This window comes from Pleuronectes platessa, chromosome 5 (assembly GCF_947347685.1).
Source record: "Pleuronectes platessa chromosome 5, fPlePla1.1, whole genome shotgun sequence".
Classification (NCBI taxonomy): Eukaryota; Metazoa; Chordata; class Actinopteri; order Pleuronectiformes; family Pleuronectidae; genus Pleuronectes; species Pleuronectes platessa.
Genome location: NC_070630.1, coordinates 257,501 through 272,074, shown reverse-complemented (window position 1 = coordinate 272,074; position 14,574 = coordinate 257,501). Strand labels below are relative to the sequence as shown.

The 14,574-nt window shown below is 44.9% G+C and overlaps 2 protein-coding genes across 3 annotated transcripts in view; one reads left to right on the top strand and one right to left on the bottom strand.

Annotated features, from left to right (window-relative positions):
- Positions 1-263: 263 nt before the first annotated feature.
- On the bottom strand, positions 264-11,269 carry abcf3 (ATP-binding cassette, sub-family F (GCN20), member 3). Its single transcript, XM_053423244.1, has 21 exons — positions 11,156-11,269; positions 9,134-9,281; positions 8,891-8,967; positions 8,754-8,809; positions 8,433-8,530; positions 6,868-6,990; positions 6,442-6,708; positions 6,252-6,332; positions 5,734-5,793; positions 5,564-5,620; positions 5,449-5,471; positions 5,011-5,066; positions 4,701-4,901; positions 2,908-2,984; positions 2,380-2,424; positions 2,067-2,199; positions 1,809-1,897; positions 1,195-1,286; positions 974-1,106; positions 796-883; positions 264-717 (listed from the first exon to the last, which is right to left on the bottom strand). Exons 1-21 carry the CDS (start codon positions 11,226-11,228, stop codon positions 559-561), a joined length of 2,136 nt encoding a protein of 711 aa, XP_053279219.1. The 5' UTR covers positions 11,229-11,269; the 3' UTR covers positions 264-558.
- Positions 11,270-12,771: 1,502 nt separating this feature from the next.
- The window catches only part of lrch3 (leucine-rich repeats and calponin homology (CH) domain containing 3), a 20,301-nt gene continuing 18,498 nt past the window's right edge, over positions 12,772-14,574 (top strand). For both annotated transcript variants that reach the window (XM_053423242.1, XM_053423241.1), the window contains exon 1: positions 12,772-13,073. In XM_053423242.1, the coding sequence (XP_053279217.1) occupies positions 12,821-13,073 (253 nt within the window). In that variant the 5' untranslated portion in view covers positions 12,772-12,820. The remainder of the gene's footprint in view (positions 13,074-14,574) is intronic.

Below are 14,574 nucleotides of genomic sequence, written 5' to 3'. Positions count from 1 at the left end.
TCTGTTCAAACTCAAACCAGTTTTCAAAGTCTGATCAGAGAACCAGAGCAACAGTGGTGAGTGGTCCTCGTGGGCGGGGCCTAGGTCTCTCGTCATGGTCCCTGAATAAGCTAAAACCAAATTATTTGATAAAACTTTAAACACATGTCTAATGCTGTCATACATACATATACACACACAAACAATATAAAAATACACACGTGTGTAATGTCATGTTTACATCTCATGAAAACGTCACGACTGAAGAAAAAGTAAAGACGAGGAAATGACTCATGTTTTTATTGTTTGTCTCAGAATGTAAACGTTTGTTCAACGTCACGTCTTTTAAACAGATAAAAGTTCAAACCTCTGCTGAGTCCATACAAAACACGACAAGTCCCCTGTGACCTCACCAGGTGAAGACAACCAATCAGCTCACTTCACCTGAGGCAGGGAGACAGCTCCGAGAAGGAAACCTCCTCCGGCCTGCCCTGGCTGCTGATTGGCTGCTGTGACATGTGTTATTATGGAGGGGGCAGGGTTTATGTTACTGGTGGTCATTCCGCAGTGGGCGGAGCCTCACAGGTAACCCTCCTTCCTGAACTGCTCGTGCAGGATGTCTCTGTACTCGTCGAAGCCGCCGTCGATTCGTCGAACTTTCCCACATTCACACACCCACAGCTCCTTACACACCAACCGGATCAGACGCTCGTCATGCGACACCAGGATGACTCCGCCCTGAAACAGATGACATCACACACCTGAGAACACGCACAGGAGACACACACTCGTGTCCGTCCTCCCTCGCTCACTTACTCTATACTTGTTGAGCGCTTTAGCCAGAGCCTCGATCGTCTCCATGTCCAGGTGGTTGGTCGGTTCGTCCAGGACGTAGAAGTTTGGACTAAAGGACAGAGACACAATGACACCATCACCACCACCATCATCATGATCATCACAGGCTCCAACAGCTGTTCCCTGAGCTTTCTGTTACCATGGCATGGTCATCTGTGCAAAGGCGACCCGGCTCTTCTGACCTCCTGACAGACTGGCCACCGGCCTCGTGGACAGCTCTCCGGTGATACCGTATCCTCCCAGCTGGTGGCGGTACTCCTCCTCTGTCCGACCTGAGACACACACAAGTGACAGCCAATCAGAGCCTAGCACGTGGGGCAGTCACTGACTACTGTCTTTGGTTATGGTAGCCACAGTTACCGGGGAACTTGTTGAGCAGCAGCTCCACAGAGCAGACGTTCAGGTCCAGCTGATCCACGTGATGTTGACTGAAGTATCCGATCTTCAGGCTCCTGATGACAGAGGAACAATCGTCTGAGTGAACACGACATGAAACAGTTCCCTGATGATCTGTCAGTCGCTAATCATAATATACATATCGAGACCTTAGAAATGATGAACCAACCGTTCGCTGAAAACAATTCTCGACACAGATCATTCACAACCTGCTTCCTTTTACAAATGTACAAACTCTCAAGGAGAGAAGTTGGTTTTAATCAGAATTCCTCCCTGTGGTTGGTTTGTCTCCACCAATCAGAACATGTATTTCCTCACTCAGATGAGGTCACTGTGACTTCTGAAGTCAAATGAATTCATCTTTGAGTCGAAGGGAACGTTTGTGTCAAATATAAGGAAATTCCCTCAAAGCGTGTTTGAGACATCGTGTTCGCAACAAGAGACCGAAGGATGTTCCCAGTGACAAAGAGAACCAATGGTTCCCTGAAACATCCCAGTACATGTTTAGATACGTGTTGCATACAAAGAGTCATGTAATGAAATGGGTTCCTCCTTCTTTAATTGGTCGCTTGTCTCACCTGTGAGCTTGTCTCATTCCATTGACAGGCGTCAACTCGCCCATCAGCAGCTTGAGGACGGTGGTTTTACCGGCGCCATTTTCTCCGACCTGTCATGAAACAACAGATCAATTCACACCGACACTCTCCTGATACTGAATACTGATCAGTTTTACTTCACATGTTGACGTTATGATTCAGTAGAAGTTAAATCATGTGATCGCTCCGGATCCATCAGATCCCGTCTCTGATTGGTGGCTTTTTAACGCTGACACGTACGATGCAGATTCGAGACTCGAGGTCGGCCGACAGGTTGAGTCCGGTGAAGAGTCGCTGATCTGGAGTGTAGTAGAACTCCACCTCGTCCAGCTGCAGGATGGGCGGAGACAACTTCTCAAAGTTATCTGGAAACCTGTGAGAGGACAACACCAGCTGTCAATCAAACATCACCGTCCAATCAGAGACGTGTCATCAGCTGCATGGAGACAGTTTGTAGCCTCCATCCATCCATCCATCATCCCTCCATCCACCCATCAATCATATTAAAGAGTTCCAGTGGTGGATCCTCTGAGGACCATGTTTGTGTTCGTACCTTAAAGTGACTTCAGTTTCTCTTTCAATGGGTTTCATCTCCGGTCTGAGGGAGGAAACAAAACACGGTCACTGATTGGTTTCTGTGTTATAGTCTATTTATCATATTGTAACTTAGTTTGGGCAAGTTGTTATTTTAATTTTTATCGATTGCGAACACGCAGGAAGTAAAACACACAGAAGAAGTCGGAGCTGCTGTAACTATCTTCCTCTCGTACTTCAAACTCTACTCTGCTCCACAGATGTTCCTCTTTATGGATTGTTGTCTTTGGAGACATGATCTGATATTAAGTACTATGGAATCAATACACAAGTATTAAAATCCACAATCACACACTGCATTTGAATGCATCTGCACATAATGTATTGATATTTGTGTTGCTGTTTTATTAGGCTACAGATGTTGTTGGTAATCATATTATTTTCTGCATGTCGACTTTTCACTGTAATGTTGTGAAAATGTTTGTGTATTTAAACTAAAGCAGTTTCTCACAGAGTCACAGACAATAAGAACAGACGCAGGACTCACAGTCTCTCCAGCAGTTTGAGTTTACTCTGGACCTGAGCTGCTCTGTTGGCGTTAAATCGAAACCTGTCAATAAAAACCTGACACACACACAAAGCATTATGGGAAAACATCATGAGACTGAAACCACCAACCACACAACTGACCTACAAAAACATGTGACACGTACCAGTTCAACCTGTAGTACCTGTATGTGTCGTCTTTGGTACCTGTATGTGCTGTCTGTAGTACCTGTATGTGTCGTCTGTGGTACCTGTATGTGCTGTCTGTAGTACCTGTATGTGCTGTCTGTAGTACCTGTATGTGCTGTCTGTGGTACCTGTATGTGTCGTCTGTGGTGCCTGTATGTGCTGTCTGTAGTACCTGTATGTGTCGTCTGTAGTACCTGTATGTGCTGTCTGTAGTACCTGTATGTGTCGTCTGTGGTACCTGTATGTGCTGTCTGTAGTACCTGTATGTGCTGTCTGTAGTACCTGTATGTGCTGTCTGTGGTACCTGTATGTGTAGTACCTGTATGTGTAGTACCTGTATGTGTCGTCTGTGGTACCTGTATGTGTAGTACCTGCAGTACCTGTATGTGTAGTACCTGTATGTGTCGTCTGTAGTACCTGTATGTGCCGTCTGTAGTACCTGTATGTGCTGTCTGTAGTACCTGTATGTGCTGTCTGTAGTACCTGTATGTGCTGTCTGTAGTACCTGTATGTGCTGTCTGTAGTACCTGTATGTGTCGTCTGTAGTACCTGTATGTGCTGTCTGTAGTACCTGTATGTGCTGTCTGTAGTACCTGTATGTGCTGTCTGTAGTACCTGTATGTGCTGTCTGTAGTACCTGTATGTGCTGTCTGTGGTACCTGTATGTGCTGTCTGTGGTACCTGTATGTGCTGTCTGTGGTACCTGTATGTGCTGTCTGTGGTACCTGTATGTGCTGTCTGTGGTGCCTGTATGTGCTGTCTGTGGTGCCTGTATGTGTCGTCTGTGGTGCCTGTATGTGCTGTCTGTAGTACCTGTATGTGCTGTCTGTAGTACCTGTATGTGCTGTCTGTAGTACCTGTATGTGCTGTCTGTAGTACCTGTATGTGCTGTCTGTGGTACCTGTATGTGCTGTCTGTGGTACCTGTATGTGCTGTCTGTGGTACCTGTATGTGCTGTCTGTAGTACCTGTATGTGTCGTCTGTGGTGCCTGTATGTGCTGTCTGTAGTACCTGTATGTGTCGTCTGTAGTACCTGTATGTGCTGTCTGTAGTACCTGTATGTGCTGTCTGTAGTACCTGTATGTGCTGTCTGTAGTACCTGTATGTGCTGTCTGTAGTACCTGTATGTGCTGTCTGTAGTACATGTATGTGCTGTCTGTAGTACCTGTATGTGCTGTCTGTAGTACCTGTATGTGCTGTCTGTAGTACCTGTATGTGCTGTCTGTAGTACCTGTATGTGCTGTCTGTAGTACCTGTATGTGCTGTCTGTAGTACCTGTATGTGCTGTCTGTAGTACCTGTATGTGCTGTCTGTAGTACCTGTATGTGCTGTCTGTAGTACCTGTATGTGCTGTCTGTAGTACCTGTATGTGCTGTCTGTAGTACCTGTATGTGCTGTCTGTAGTACCTGTATGTGCTGTCTGTAGTACCTGTATGTGCTGTCTGTAGTACCTGTATGTGCTGTCTGTAGTACCTGTATGTGCTGTCTGTAGTACTTGTATGTGCTGTCTGTGGTACCTGTATGTGCTGTCTGTGGTACCTGTATGTGCCGTCTGTAGTACCTGTATGTGCTGTCTGTAGTACTTGTATGAGTTGTCTGTGGTACCTGTATGTGCTGTCTGTACTGCAGCTGGGCCTCGTACTCCCTCTGCTGGTTCTTCAGTCGATCTTCTTTGGTTTTGATAAAGTTCTCGTAGTTGCCACGGTAACTGTCGAGCCTCTGCGTGTGCAGGTGCACGATGTCCGTTACCACGGCGTTCAGGAAGTTTCTGTCGTGGGAGACGACCAAGATGGTGGACAGCCACGTCTGAGGGGGGGGGGGCAGGGTTAATACAGCTTACTTGTTAGCTTATGGCTAACAGCTCCCATTGTTTTCAATGAGGAACGCTAACATGAAAGTCAATCACAAGTCTGACCTGCAGGTAGTTCTCTAACCACAAGATGGCTCTGACGTCCAACATGTTGGTCGGCTCTGAAACAAACACAGCAGAATACACCATAGTACTTTCATAGTAGTACTTCAAGTAATCACTACTACCGCCATTACTATTGTCACAGACTACACTGACTCCCTATTGGCTGTCAGGCACATAGCCCTGCCCCCTCACTGGTGTGGATGTTCTGTAAACAACAGAATTGATTCATCTGCTCAACTCATCTAAATCAACTTTATGTGCATTTATGAATTTAAGATTTTCAAAAGGAAACATTGAGTGAGGGAGTAAAATTAAAGCTGGAACCTTCCTCATTCCTCTTCTTCACTCCTCCTCCCTCGTCCTCCTCACTTCCTTCTCCTCATCCTCCTCATCCTATCTTCTAACTGTAAACAGCTGTCTCACTGAGCAGTTACTCACCGTCGAGCAGCAGCAGGTCCGGCCTGATGAAGACACAACAACAACAACAACATCAACATCATCATCAACATCATCATCATCATCATCATCAACATCATCTAATGACAAAACTCACCGAGCAAACAGAGCTCTGGCCAACGCCAACCTCATCCTCCATCCTCCTGAAAACTCCCTGGGGACATAAAGGGGGGGGGGGGGCAGAGAGAGAGAGAGAGAGAGAGAGAGAGACATTGTTGTGTCTTAATGCGTCACCACGAGATGATCATGTGACCAGTGATGTCTCACCTCGTCATCTGCTGTTGCATTTTGGGAGAAAACCCGAGACCAGCCAGGATGACAGAGGCTCTGATTGGATGAGACGGATTAATAAAGTCAATAAAGAAGAAAGACTGATCACATGACATAATCAGCCTCGACATACACAGTAACTGTTACAGTAATCAGTTACATTACATTTCATTGAGCCGATGCTTTTATCCAAAGCGATTCACAATAAGTACATCGACCATGAGGAACAAACCAGAACCACAAGAATCAAGAAAGTACAACTACTTCAAGAAAGACAAACTACACAGTTCTTTAAGTGACATGTTAGTGCTCCTACATGGTTACTTTAAACTATTATTCAAGGTGTGGTCTGAAGAGATGTGTCTTCAGTCGGGTGGAAGATGTGTGGCCTTTGTGTCCTGACGTCCATGTGGAGCTCGTTCCACCGTTAAGGAGCCGATAACTGTAGCAGTAACTGTTACAGTAACTGATTACTGTAACAGTAACTGATTAGTTGCAGTGGTTGCCATATTTACCGGGCTGGGGCTTTGTCGGCGTCGATCTCCTCCAGTTTGACGTAGATCTCCGACAGTCGAACGCTCTCCATCCCATCAGCACTGAAACCAGAACAGAGCGTCGATGTCACTTCCTGTTTGGCAGCACCGCTGGTGGATCAACACTGTCAGCTGCGTATTGATTGGTTAGTAAGTGATGTATTATTCGTACGTTCCGTTGGCGATGCGAGTGTTGAGCCTCTTCTCCTCGTTCAGCAGCCCCTCTCTCTGCGTATCGCTCTGCAGGACGCTCTGCAGCGCCTGCGTCTCATCTCCATCAACTTCCTGTTCCACATGGAGGATGGAGATGTGAGCCGGGACACGGAGGTTACGACTCGCCAACATCTTCAGCAGCGTCGTCTTCCCCAGACCGTTACGACCAATCAGACCGTACCGCCGACCTGACGACAGAGAGAGCTCCGCCCCCTGCAGCAGAGACCTAGTTACAATTATACACAAAGAATATTAAACATTCAGAGTAGTACATTAACACAAAATACTGCTAAATATTTAGACAATTCAGTTTTATTATTAAGTATAAATATGTATTCATTTACTTAATTACAGTATATAAAGTTTACACCTGTCTGTCACTCACCTCTCTCCAAACGCAACATCAAAGTTTTCAATACGAATGTCGTAGCTGCGATTCTTTCCCGATAGTTCGACCCGATTTTCCTTCTTATTGCTGGCTTGACTGGCCGACGCCTCCTCCAGGACTCTGTGAGGGACAGAGGAAGACAGGTGTGATGAAGAGGTGTGAGCTGGTGTGATGAAGAGGTGTGAACAGGTGGGAGGAAGAGGTGTGAGCTGGTGTGATGAAGAGGTGTGAACAGGTGGGAGGAAGAGGTGTGAGCTGGTGTGATGAAGAGGTGTTAACAGGTGTGATGAAGAGGTGTGAGCTGGTGTGATGAAGAGGTGTGAGCTGGTGTGATGAAGAGGTGTGAGCTGGTATGAAGAAGTGGTGTTAACATGTGTGATGAAGAGGTGTGAGCTGGTATAATGAAGAGGTGTGATGAAGAGGTGTTAACAGGTGTGAACAGGTGTGATGAAGAGGTGTGAGCTGGTGTGATGAAGAGGTGTGAGCTGGTGTGATGAAGAGGTGTTAACAGGTGTGAAGAGGTGTGATGAAGAGGTGTGAGCTGGTATGATGAAGAGGTGTGAGCTGGTGTGATGAAGAGGTGTTAACAGGTGTGAAGAGGTGTGATGAAGAGGTGTGAGCTGGTATGATGAAGAGGTGTGAGCTGGTATGATGAAGAGGTGTGAGCTGGTATGATGAAGAGGTGTGAGCTGGTGTGATGAACAGGTTTGAAGAGCTGTGATGAAGAGGTGTGAGCTGGTGTGATGAACAGGTGTGAACAGGTGTGAAGAGGTGTGATGAAGAGGTGTGAGCTGGTATGATGAAGAGGTATGAGCTGGTATGATGAAGATGTGTGAGCTGGTGTGATGAAGAGGTGTGAGCTGGTATGATGAAGATGTGTGAGCTGGTGTGATGAACAGGTTTGAAGAGGTGTGATGAAGAGGTGTGAGCTGGTGTGATGAAGAGGTGTGAGCTGGTGTGATGAAGAGGTGTGAGCTGGTGTGAGGAAGAGGTGTGAGCTGGTATGATGAAGAGGTGTTAACAGGTGTGAAGAGGTATGATGAAGAGGTGTGAGCTGGTATGATGAAGAGGTGTGAGCTGGTATGATGAAGAGGTGTGAGCTGGTATGATGAAGAGGTGTGAGCTGGTATGATGAAGAGGTGTGAGCTGGTATGATGAAGAGGTGTGAGCTGGTGTGATGAACAGGTTTGAAGAGCTGTGATGAAGAGGTGTGAGCTGGTGTGATGAACAGGTTTGAAGAGCTGTGATGAAGAGGTGTGAGCTGGTGTGATGAAGAGGTGTGAACAGGTGTGAAGAGGTGTGATGAAGAGGTGTGAGCTGGTATGATGAAGAGGTGTGAGCTGGTGTGATGAAGAGGTGTGAACAGGTGTGATGAAGAGGTGTGAGCTGGTGTGATGAACAGGTTTGAAGAGCTGTGATGAAGAGGTGTGAGCTGGTGTGATGAAGAGGTGTGAGCTGGTGTGATGAAGAGGTGTGAGCTGGTGTGATGAACAGGTTTGAAGAGCTGTGATGAAGAGGTGTGAGCTGGTGTGATGAAGAGGTGTGAACAGGTGTATACTGACATTGGACTCGAGGGTTTCAGTGAGTCCTTCTCGTTCCTGCGTTCGTGTTTAGCCTTCAGCTTCGCCTCGGCCTTCTCCAGTTTCTTTGCGTCCACAGTCTGAAGAGAGGAATTTTGAAGTTATGACATCAGAGGATAGTGACAACACATGATGTGTTACTGTTAGAACTCATCCGTGTATATTTCAAACATGAAAAAACGGGAAATCAAATATATAACAACATCATGATGTAAAAATATAACACTTCCTCTGTGAAGCTGCTGCTTGAATCTAAAAGTGAGGGTGAGTCAGAGGTGACGCAGGTGAAGGAGGAGGACTCACTGTGTTCTGAGCTCGTTTCATCATCCAGATCCCCTGAACATCTTTAGTTGCTGAATCTGAAACAAACACGTTGAAAAACTGTTTCACTTCACTCTCATGTTACACAGGGACGCTGGAGCTGTGGGTGTGATTCTGACCAGTGTCTGAAGAGATCTGAGAGAGCTGAACAGGAGCGTCCAACAACACCTGCCTCTGAGAACCATGATGATTATTCCTGAGAAGCACAAACTGCGTTACAACGTTCCTTATTTAACTCACAACCAAAAACAATAATGTGCTTTTCCTTTAAAATTATTATTTGTTCAAATGCCTGTCAATGGATTTTGTTTTTCCACCTGACATGAATCCACACAGAGAAACACACATCTGTCCTTTCTTACAGTTTGAGAGTGTTGAACATCTGGAGACAGATGTCTCTGACATCATCCTCGTTCTTACTGTCAGCAGACACATCCTGCAGGACGCCACCGACGGCGTCGTACACCTCCTCTCCATCCTCAAAGTCAGCACCGCTACTGCCCAAGACACCTGGAGAACACACACATTAAAGGTCTGACCAGTTTCCATCAGAGTAACAGCTCGGTACAAACTGGAATCACTTAAACAGACATAGATGGATTTACATTCTATGTTGGAATCAATTTACAACAGAACCCCCCCCCCCCCCCCCCCCTTCAATATGAAAATATTTCCTCTAAAACCTGGGGATTATTCCCTATAATGCTCCTGGATTATTCTGAGTAACACTCCTTGATTATTCCCTGTAACACTCATAATTCTGGATTATTCCCTGTAACACTCATAATTCTGGATTATTCCCTGTAACACTCAAAGATCTGTATTATTCCCTCTATCACTCATAATTCTTGACTACTCCCTGTAACACTCATAACTCTGGATTATTCCCTATATCACTCATAATTCTGTATTATTCCCTGTAACACTCATAATTCTTGACTACTCCCTGTAACACTCATAATTATTGATTATTCCCTGTAACACTCATAACTCTGGATTATTCCCTGTATCACTCATAATTCTGTATGATTCCCTGTATCACTCATAATTCTGGATTATTCCCTGTATCACTCATAATTCTGTATGATTCCCTGTATCACTCATAATTCTGGATTATTCCCTGTATCACTCATAATTCTGTATGATTCCCTGTATCACTCATAATTCTGGAGTATTCCCTGTATCACTCATAATTCTGGATTATTCCCTGTATCACTCATAATTCTGTATGATTCCCTGTATCACTCATAATACTGGATTATTCCCTGTAACACTCAAAGCTCTGGATTATTCCCTGTAACACTCAAAGATCTGTATTATTCCCTCTATCACTCATAATTCTTGACTACTCCCTGTAACACTCATAACTCTGGATTATTCCCTATATCACTCATAATTCTGTATTATTCCCTGTAACACTCATAATTCTTGACTACTCCCTGTAACACTCATAATTATTGATTATTCCCTGTAACACTCATAATTCTGTATTATTCCCTGTAACACTCATAACTCTGGATTATTCCCTGTATCACTCATAATTCTGTATGATTCCCTGTATCACTCATAATTCTGGAGTATTCCCTGTATCACTCATAATTCTGGATTATTCCCTGTATCACTCATAATTCTGGATTATTCCCTGTAACACTCATAATTCTTGACTACTCCCTGTAACACTCATAATTCTTGACTACTCCCTGTAACACTCATAACTCTAGATTATTCCCTGTAACTCATAATTCTGGATTATTCCCTGTAACACACAAAGCTCTGGATTATTCCCTCTATCACTCATAACTCTGGATTATTCCCTGTAACACTCATAATTCTTGACTACTCCCTGTAACACTCATAATTCTGTATTATTCCCTGTAACACTCATAACTCTGGATTATTCCCTGTAACACTCATAACTCTGGATTATTCCCTGTAACACTCATAACTCTGGATTATTCCCTGTAACACTCATAACTCTGGATTATTCCCTGTAACACTCATAACTCTGGATTATTCCCTGTAACACTCATAACTCTGGATTATTCCCTGTAACACTCATAACTCTGGATTATTCCCTGTAACACTCATAACTCTGGATTATTCCCTGTAACCCTTCTGGACTCTTTCCTCTAACACTCCTTCCTGCGGGTCTTCCGTGTCTGGTCCGTTCGCACCGGCTCTAAGTGTCGCACTAACCCGGGTTTCGGTGGAGCTAACCGGCCCATGTCGTGCTGCCCGGTGTTCGGGCTCCGGTTAGCCTAACGGTGCTAGCTCAGTCGCTCTGGGGCTACAGAGGCGCGGTTCCCGGCTAACAGGCCGACGGAAGTCCGTCGTGGGTCACTGCACTGGAGCCGCACACAGCGGCTCTGTCCCCGGGGTCTCACCTGTGATATAATCGAATAGCTCCGCGTCGATCTCAGGAAACTCGCTCTTCAGAATGTCCACGTAAGTCGCCATGTTACCCGGCCCTGGATTCAGACGCGGCGTGCATGCGTCGATATGGGAAGTGCGCGGTGGATTGTGGGAAATGTAGTTCAAGTCTTCATCGTGGGGCGTTACCATGATGAATATAAATATATTAGTGATTATTGCTCAACTAATGTTTCAGATCACTATCAATATTACTGTTGTAAATAGTTGCACTGTATACAATATAAGTGGTACTGTTTGCAGTAGTAGTATTGTTTACAGTAACAGAAATACTTGCAGCAGTAATATTAAAGTTTGCAATAGCCGTACCATTGACATTAGTAGTGTTTGTATAAGTGGTCCTGTTTGTACTATCAGCAATACTTATTTGCAGTAGTAAAAGTACTGTTTACAGTAACAGTAGTACTTATTTGCAATAGTAATAGTACTGTTTGCATTAACAGTAGTACTTGCAGTACTAATAGCACTTGTTGCAGTAGAAGTAGTACTTGCAGTAGTAATAGTACTGTTTACTTAAACAGTAGTACTTGCAGTACTAATAGTACTTGTTGCAGTAGCAGTAGTACTGGCAGTAGTAATAGTACTGTTTACTTTAACAGTAGTACTTGCAGTACTAATAGTACTTGTTCCAGTAGCAGTAGTACTTGCAGTAGTAATAGTACTGTTTAGTTTAACAGTAGTACTTGCAGTACTAATAGCACTTGTTGCAGTAGAAGTAGTACTTGCAGTAGTAATAGTACTGTTTACTTAAACAGTAGTACTTGCAGTACTAATAGTACTTGTTGCAGTAGCAGTAGTACTGGCAGTAGTAATAGTACTGTTTACTTTAACAGTAGTACTTGCAGTACTAATAGTACTTGTTCCAGTAGCAGTAGTACTTGCAGTAGTAAAAGTACTGTTTACAGTAACAGTAGTACTTGCAGTAGTAATAGTACTGTTTGCAGTATCAGTAATACTTATTTGCAATAGTAATAGTACTGTTTGCATTAACAGTAGTACTTGCAGTACTAATAGCACTTGTTGCAGTAGAAGTAGTACTTGCAGTAGTAATAGTACTGTTTACTTAAACAGTAGTACTTGCAGTACTAATAGTACTTGTTGCAGTAGCAGTAGTACTGGCAGTAGTAATAGTACTGTTTACTTTAACAGTAGTACTTGCAGTACTAATAGTACTTGTTCCAGTAGCAGTAGTACTTGCAGTAGTAATAGTACTGTTTACTTTAACAGTAGTACTTGCAGTACTAATAGTACTTGTTGCAGTAGCAGTAGTACTTGCACTAGTAATAGTACTGTTTACTTTAACAGTAGTACTTGCAGTACTAATAGTACTTGTTGCAGTAGCAGTAGTACTTGCAGTAGTAATAGTACTGTTTATTTTAACAGTAGTACTTGCAGTACTAATAGTACTTGTTGCAGTAGCAGTAGTACTTGCAGTAGTAATAGTACTGTTTAGTTTAACAGTAGTACTTGCAGTACTAATAGTACTTGTTGCAGTAGCAGTAGTAGTCACAGTGGTCACGTGCTCTGTCCACCGCTCCGCTCTGCGCATGCTCCGCTGTGTTTAGGGTGGGAGAGGAGAGTTAGCCGCTAGCACGGTAAGCTAACAGCCGGAGTGTGTAATGGCGGCCTCGGTGTTGTTGGGGTCTACGGACCACACCGGACTCAGCTTCACGGTGGGAAGCGGCGCCAGGAATGTTTTAGCTGGGAATAATAACGGTCTGGGGCCGGTGGGGCCGGCGCCCTGGAACCGATCTCTGGACCGGGCACTGGACGAAGCCTCAGCCACCGGGTGTCTGAACCTCAGCGGCAGGAAGCTGAAGGAGTTCCCCCGGAGCGCCGCTAACCACGACCTGACGGACACCACCAGGGCCGGTGAGTGGAGCGCAGAGCCCGGGGAGCGGACACGGGGAGCCGCTGGGTCTCTGCCGGGCTGCTTACACTAACTTAAAGCCGGCTAATAGGAACTTTACTGCGGGCAAAGTAAGATCTCAGTGGTCCGGAGAAGCCGCCAGGGCCGGTGTCATGATAAATACTGTTCCCCTGAAAAACAAGTTCCTGTGACGACTCCTGTGTGTCACTGATGATTCACACTGTTGTTATAAAGTTTTAAAGTTATGAACTATACAGTGAAAACTTTAAAGCATCAGTTCATCTGATGAATCTCAGTCTGGTCTTAGATTAGCACAAACCACAACAACACCAGCTAACTTCAGCTAGTTAGCGCGGTTTATTTTTAACTAGTGTCCCACTCAGACGTCAGAGTTCGTGGACGTGTGTTTGGGGTCGGTCCACCTGTAGCTTCAGTAACTGGAGCAGGTGGGTGTAGCCAGCTAGCATGCTAACCCAGCTCCAGGTGAGTGTGTGCTCTGATAAAGGTAAACATGCTACTGTTAGCACGCGGCTAGCGTCTGTTCAGGAGAGGGTTCGATCCTGTCCAACCGCGCAGACCGGAAGAGTCCGGTCCGGTTCTGTGTGACGTCAGATGAGTTTAACAGGTTAACACACCTGTCTTTGTTTTGTTGACGAGATGAAGTAAGGAGAAGGCTCCGCCCACTGTGTGTGTGTGTGTGTGTGTGTGTGTGTGTGTGTGTGTGTGTGTGTGTGTGTGTGATACAGTATGATGTCCCTTCACTCTGCTCCTGACACACTCACTGGTACAGATTTATGCATCACCTGTTCAAAGCTGAAATTAATGAAGAGCAGATCATGTGACTTTATGAACATGAAGGTGTGTCTGTGTCTGTTTAAATGTTTTCAGACCTGAGCTGTAAAATATTGTCTGGACATGTTGTGTAGTTGGTGTGTGTGTGTGTAGCAGCAGGTTGTTTGTAGTGATGTGTCGGTCGTGAACGATTCGTTCGTTTTGAGCGAATCGTTACAAGGACTCGGGAGTAACGAGTCCTCTCAAAGAGAGATTCGTTCATTTTCTCGTGGCCGCGCATCGGGACTGTTGCATAGGCTGATGCAGGTCACGTGAAAAAGGATCCAAAGACTCGTATCCGGCAGCGGAACGAATCACTGATCTGAAGACACGGTCGGGAGGTGAACGATTCGTTCATCTGCCGGGTACGAGTCTTTGGATCCTTTTCTACGTGACCTCCATAGGCTCAGAAGAGGAAACAGTTACCTCATCCCCTTTCGCGTGACCGCTGTTAAAAAGACATGACTGACAGCTTTTGTGTGGCAGATCATATATTTTTTAAGAAAACCTCCTCTATTAAATACAGTAAAACATGACAGTTTGTATGGTTTAAATTGTCATTTATTGTCACACTGGCATTTAATTATCACGGGAAATAATTACACTGCACTAAACTGTAAGTGTAAATGTAAAGTGAAAATAACAAAACCAGTCATTATGACTTGTGAATAG

Bases quoted from the DNA above. Each gene is read 5' to 3' on its own strand.
- abcf3 (XM_053423244.1), bottom strand. From the start codon at position 11,228: ATGGCGACTTACGTGGACATTCTGAAGAGCGAGTTTCCTGAGATCGAC. The intron at 6,333-6,441 runs GTACGAATAATA...TTCTGGTTTCAG, and splicing joins ACTCGCATCGCCAACGGAAC to TGCTGATGGGATGGAGAGCG. The intron at 2,200-2,379 runs GTACGAACACAA...GTCCTCTCACAG, and splicing joins GAAACTGAAGTCACTTTAAG to GTTTCCAGATAACTTTGAGA.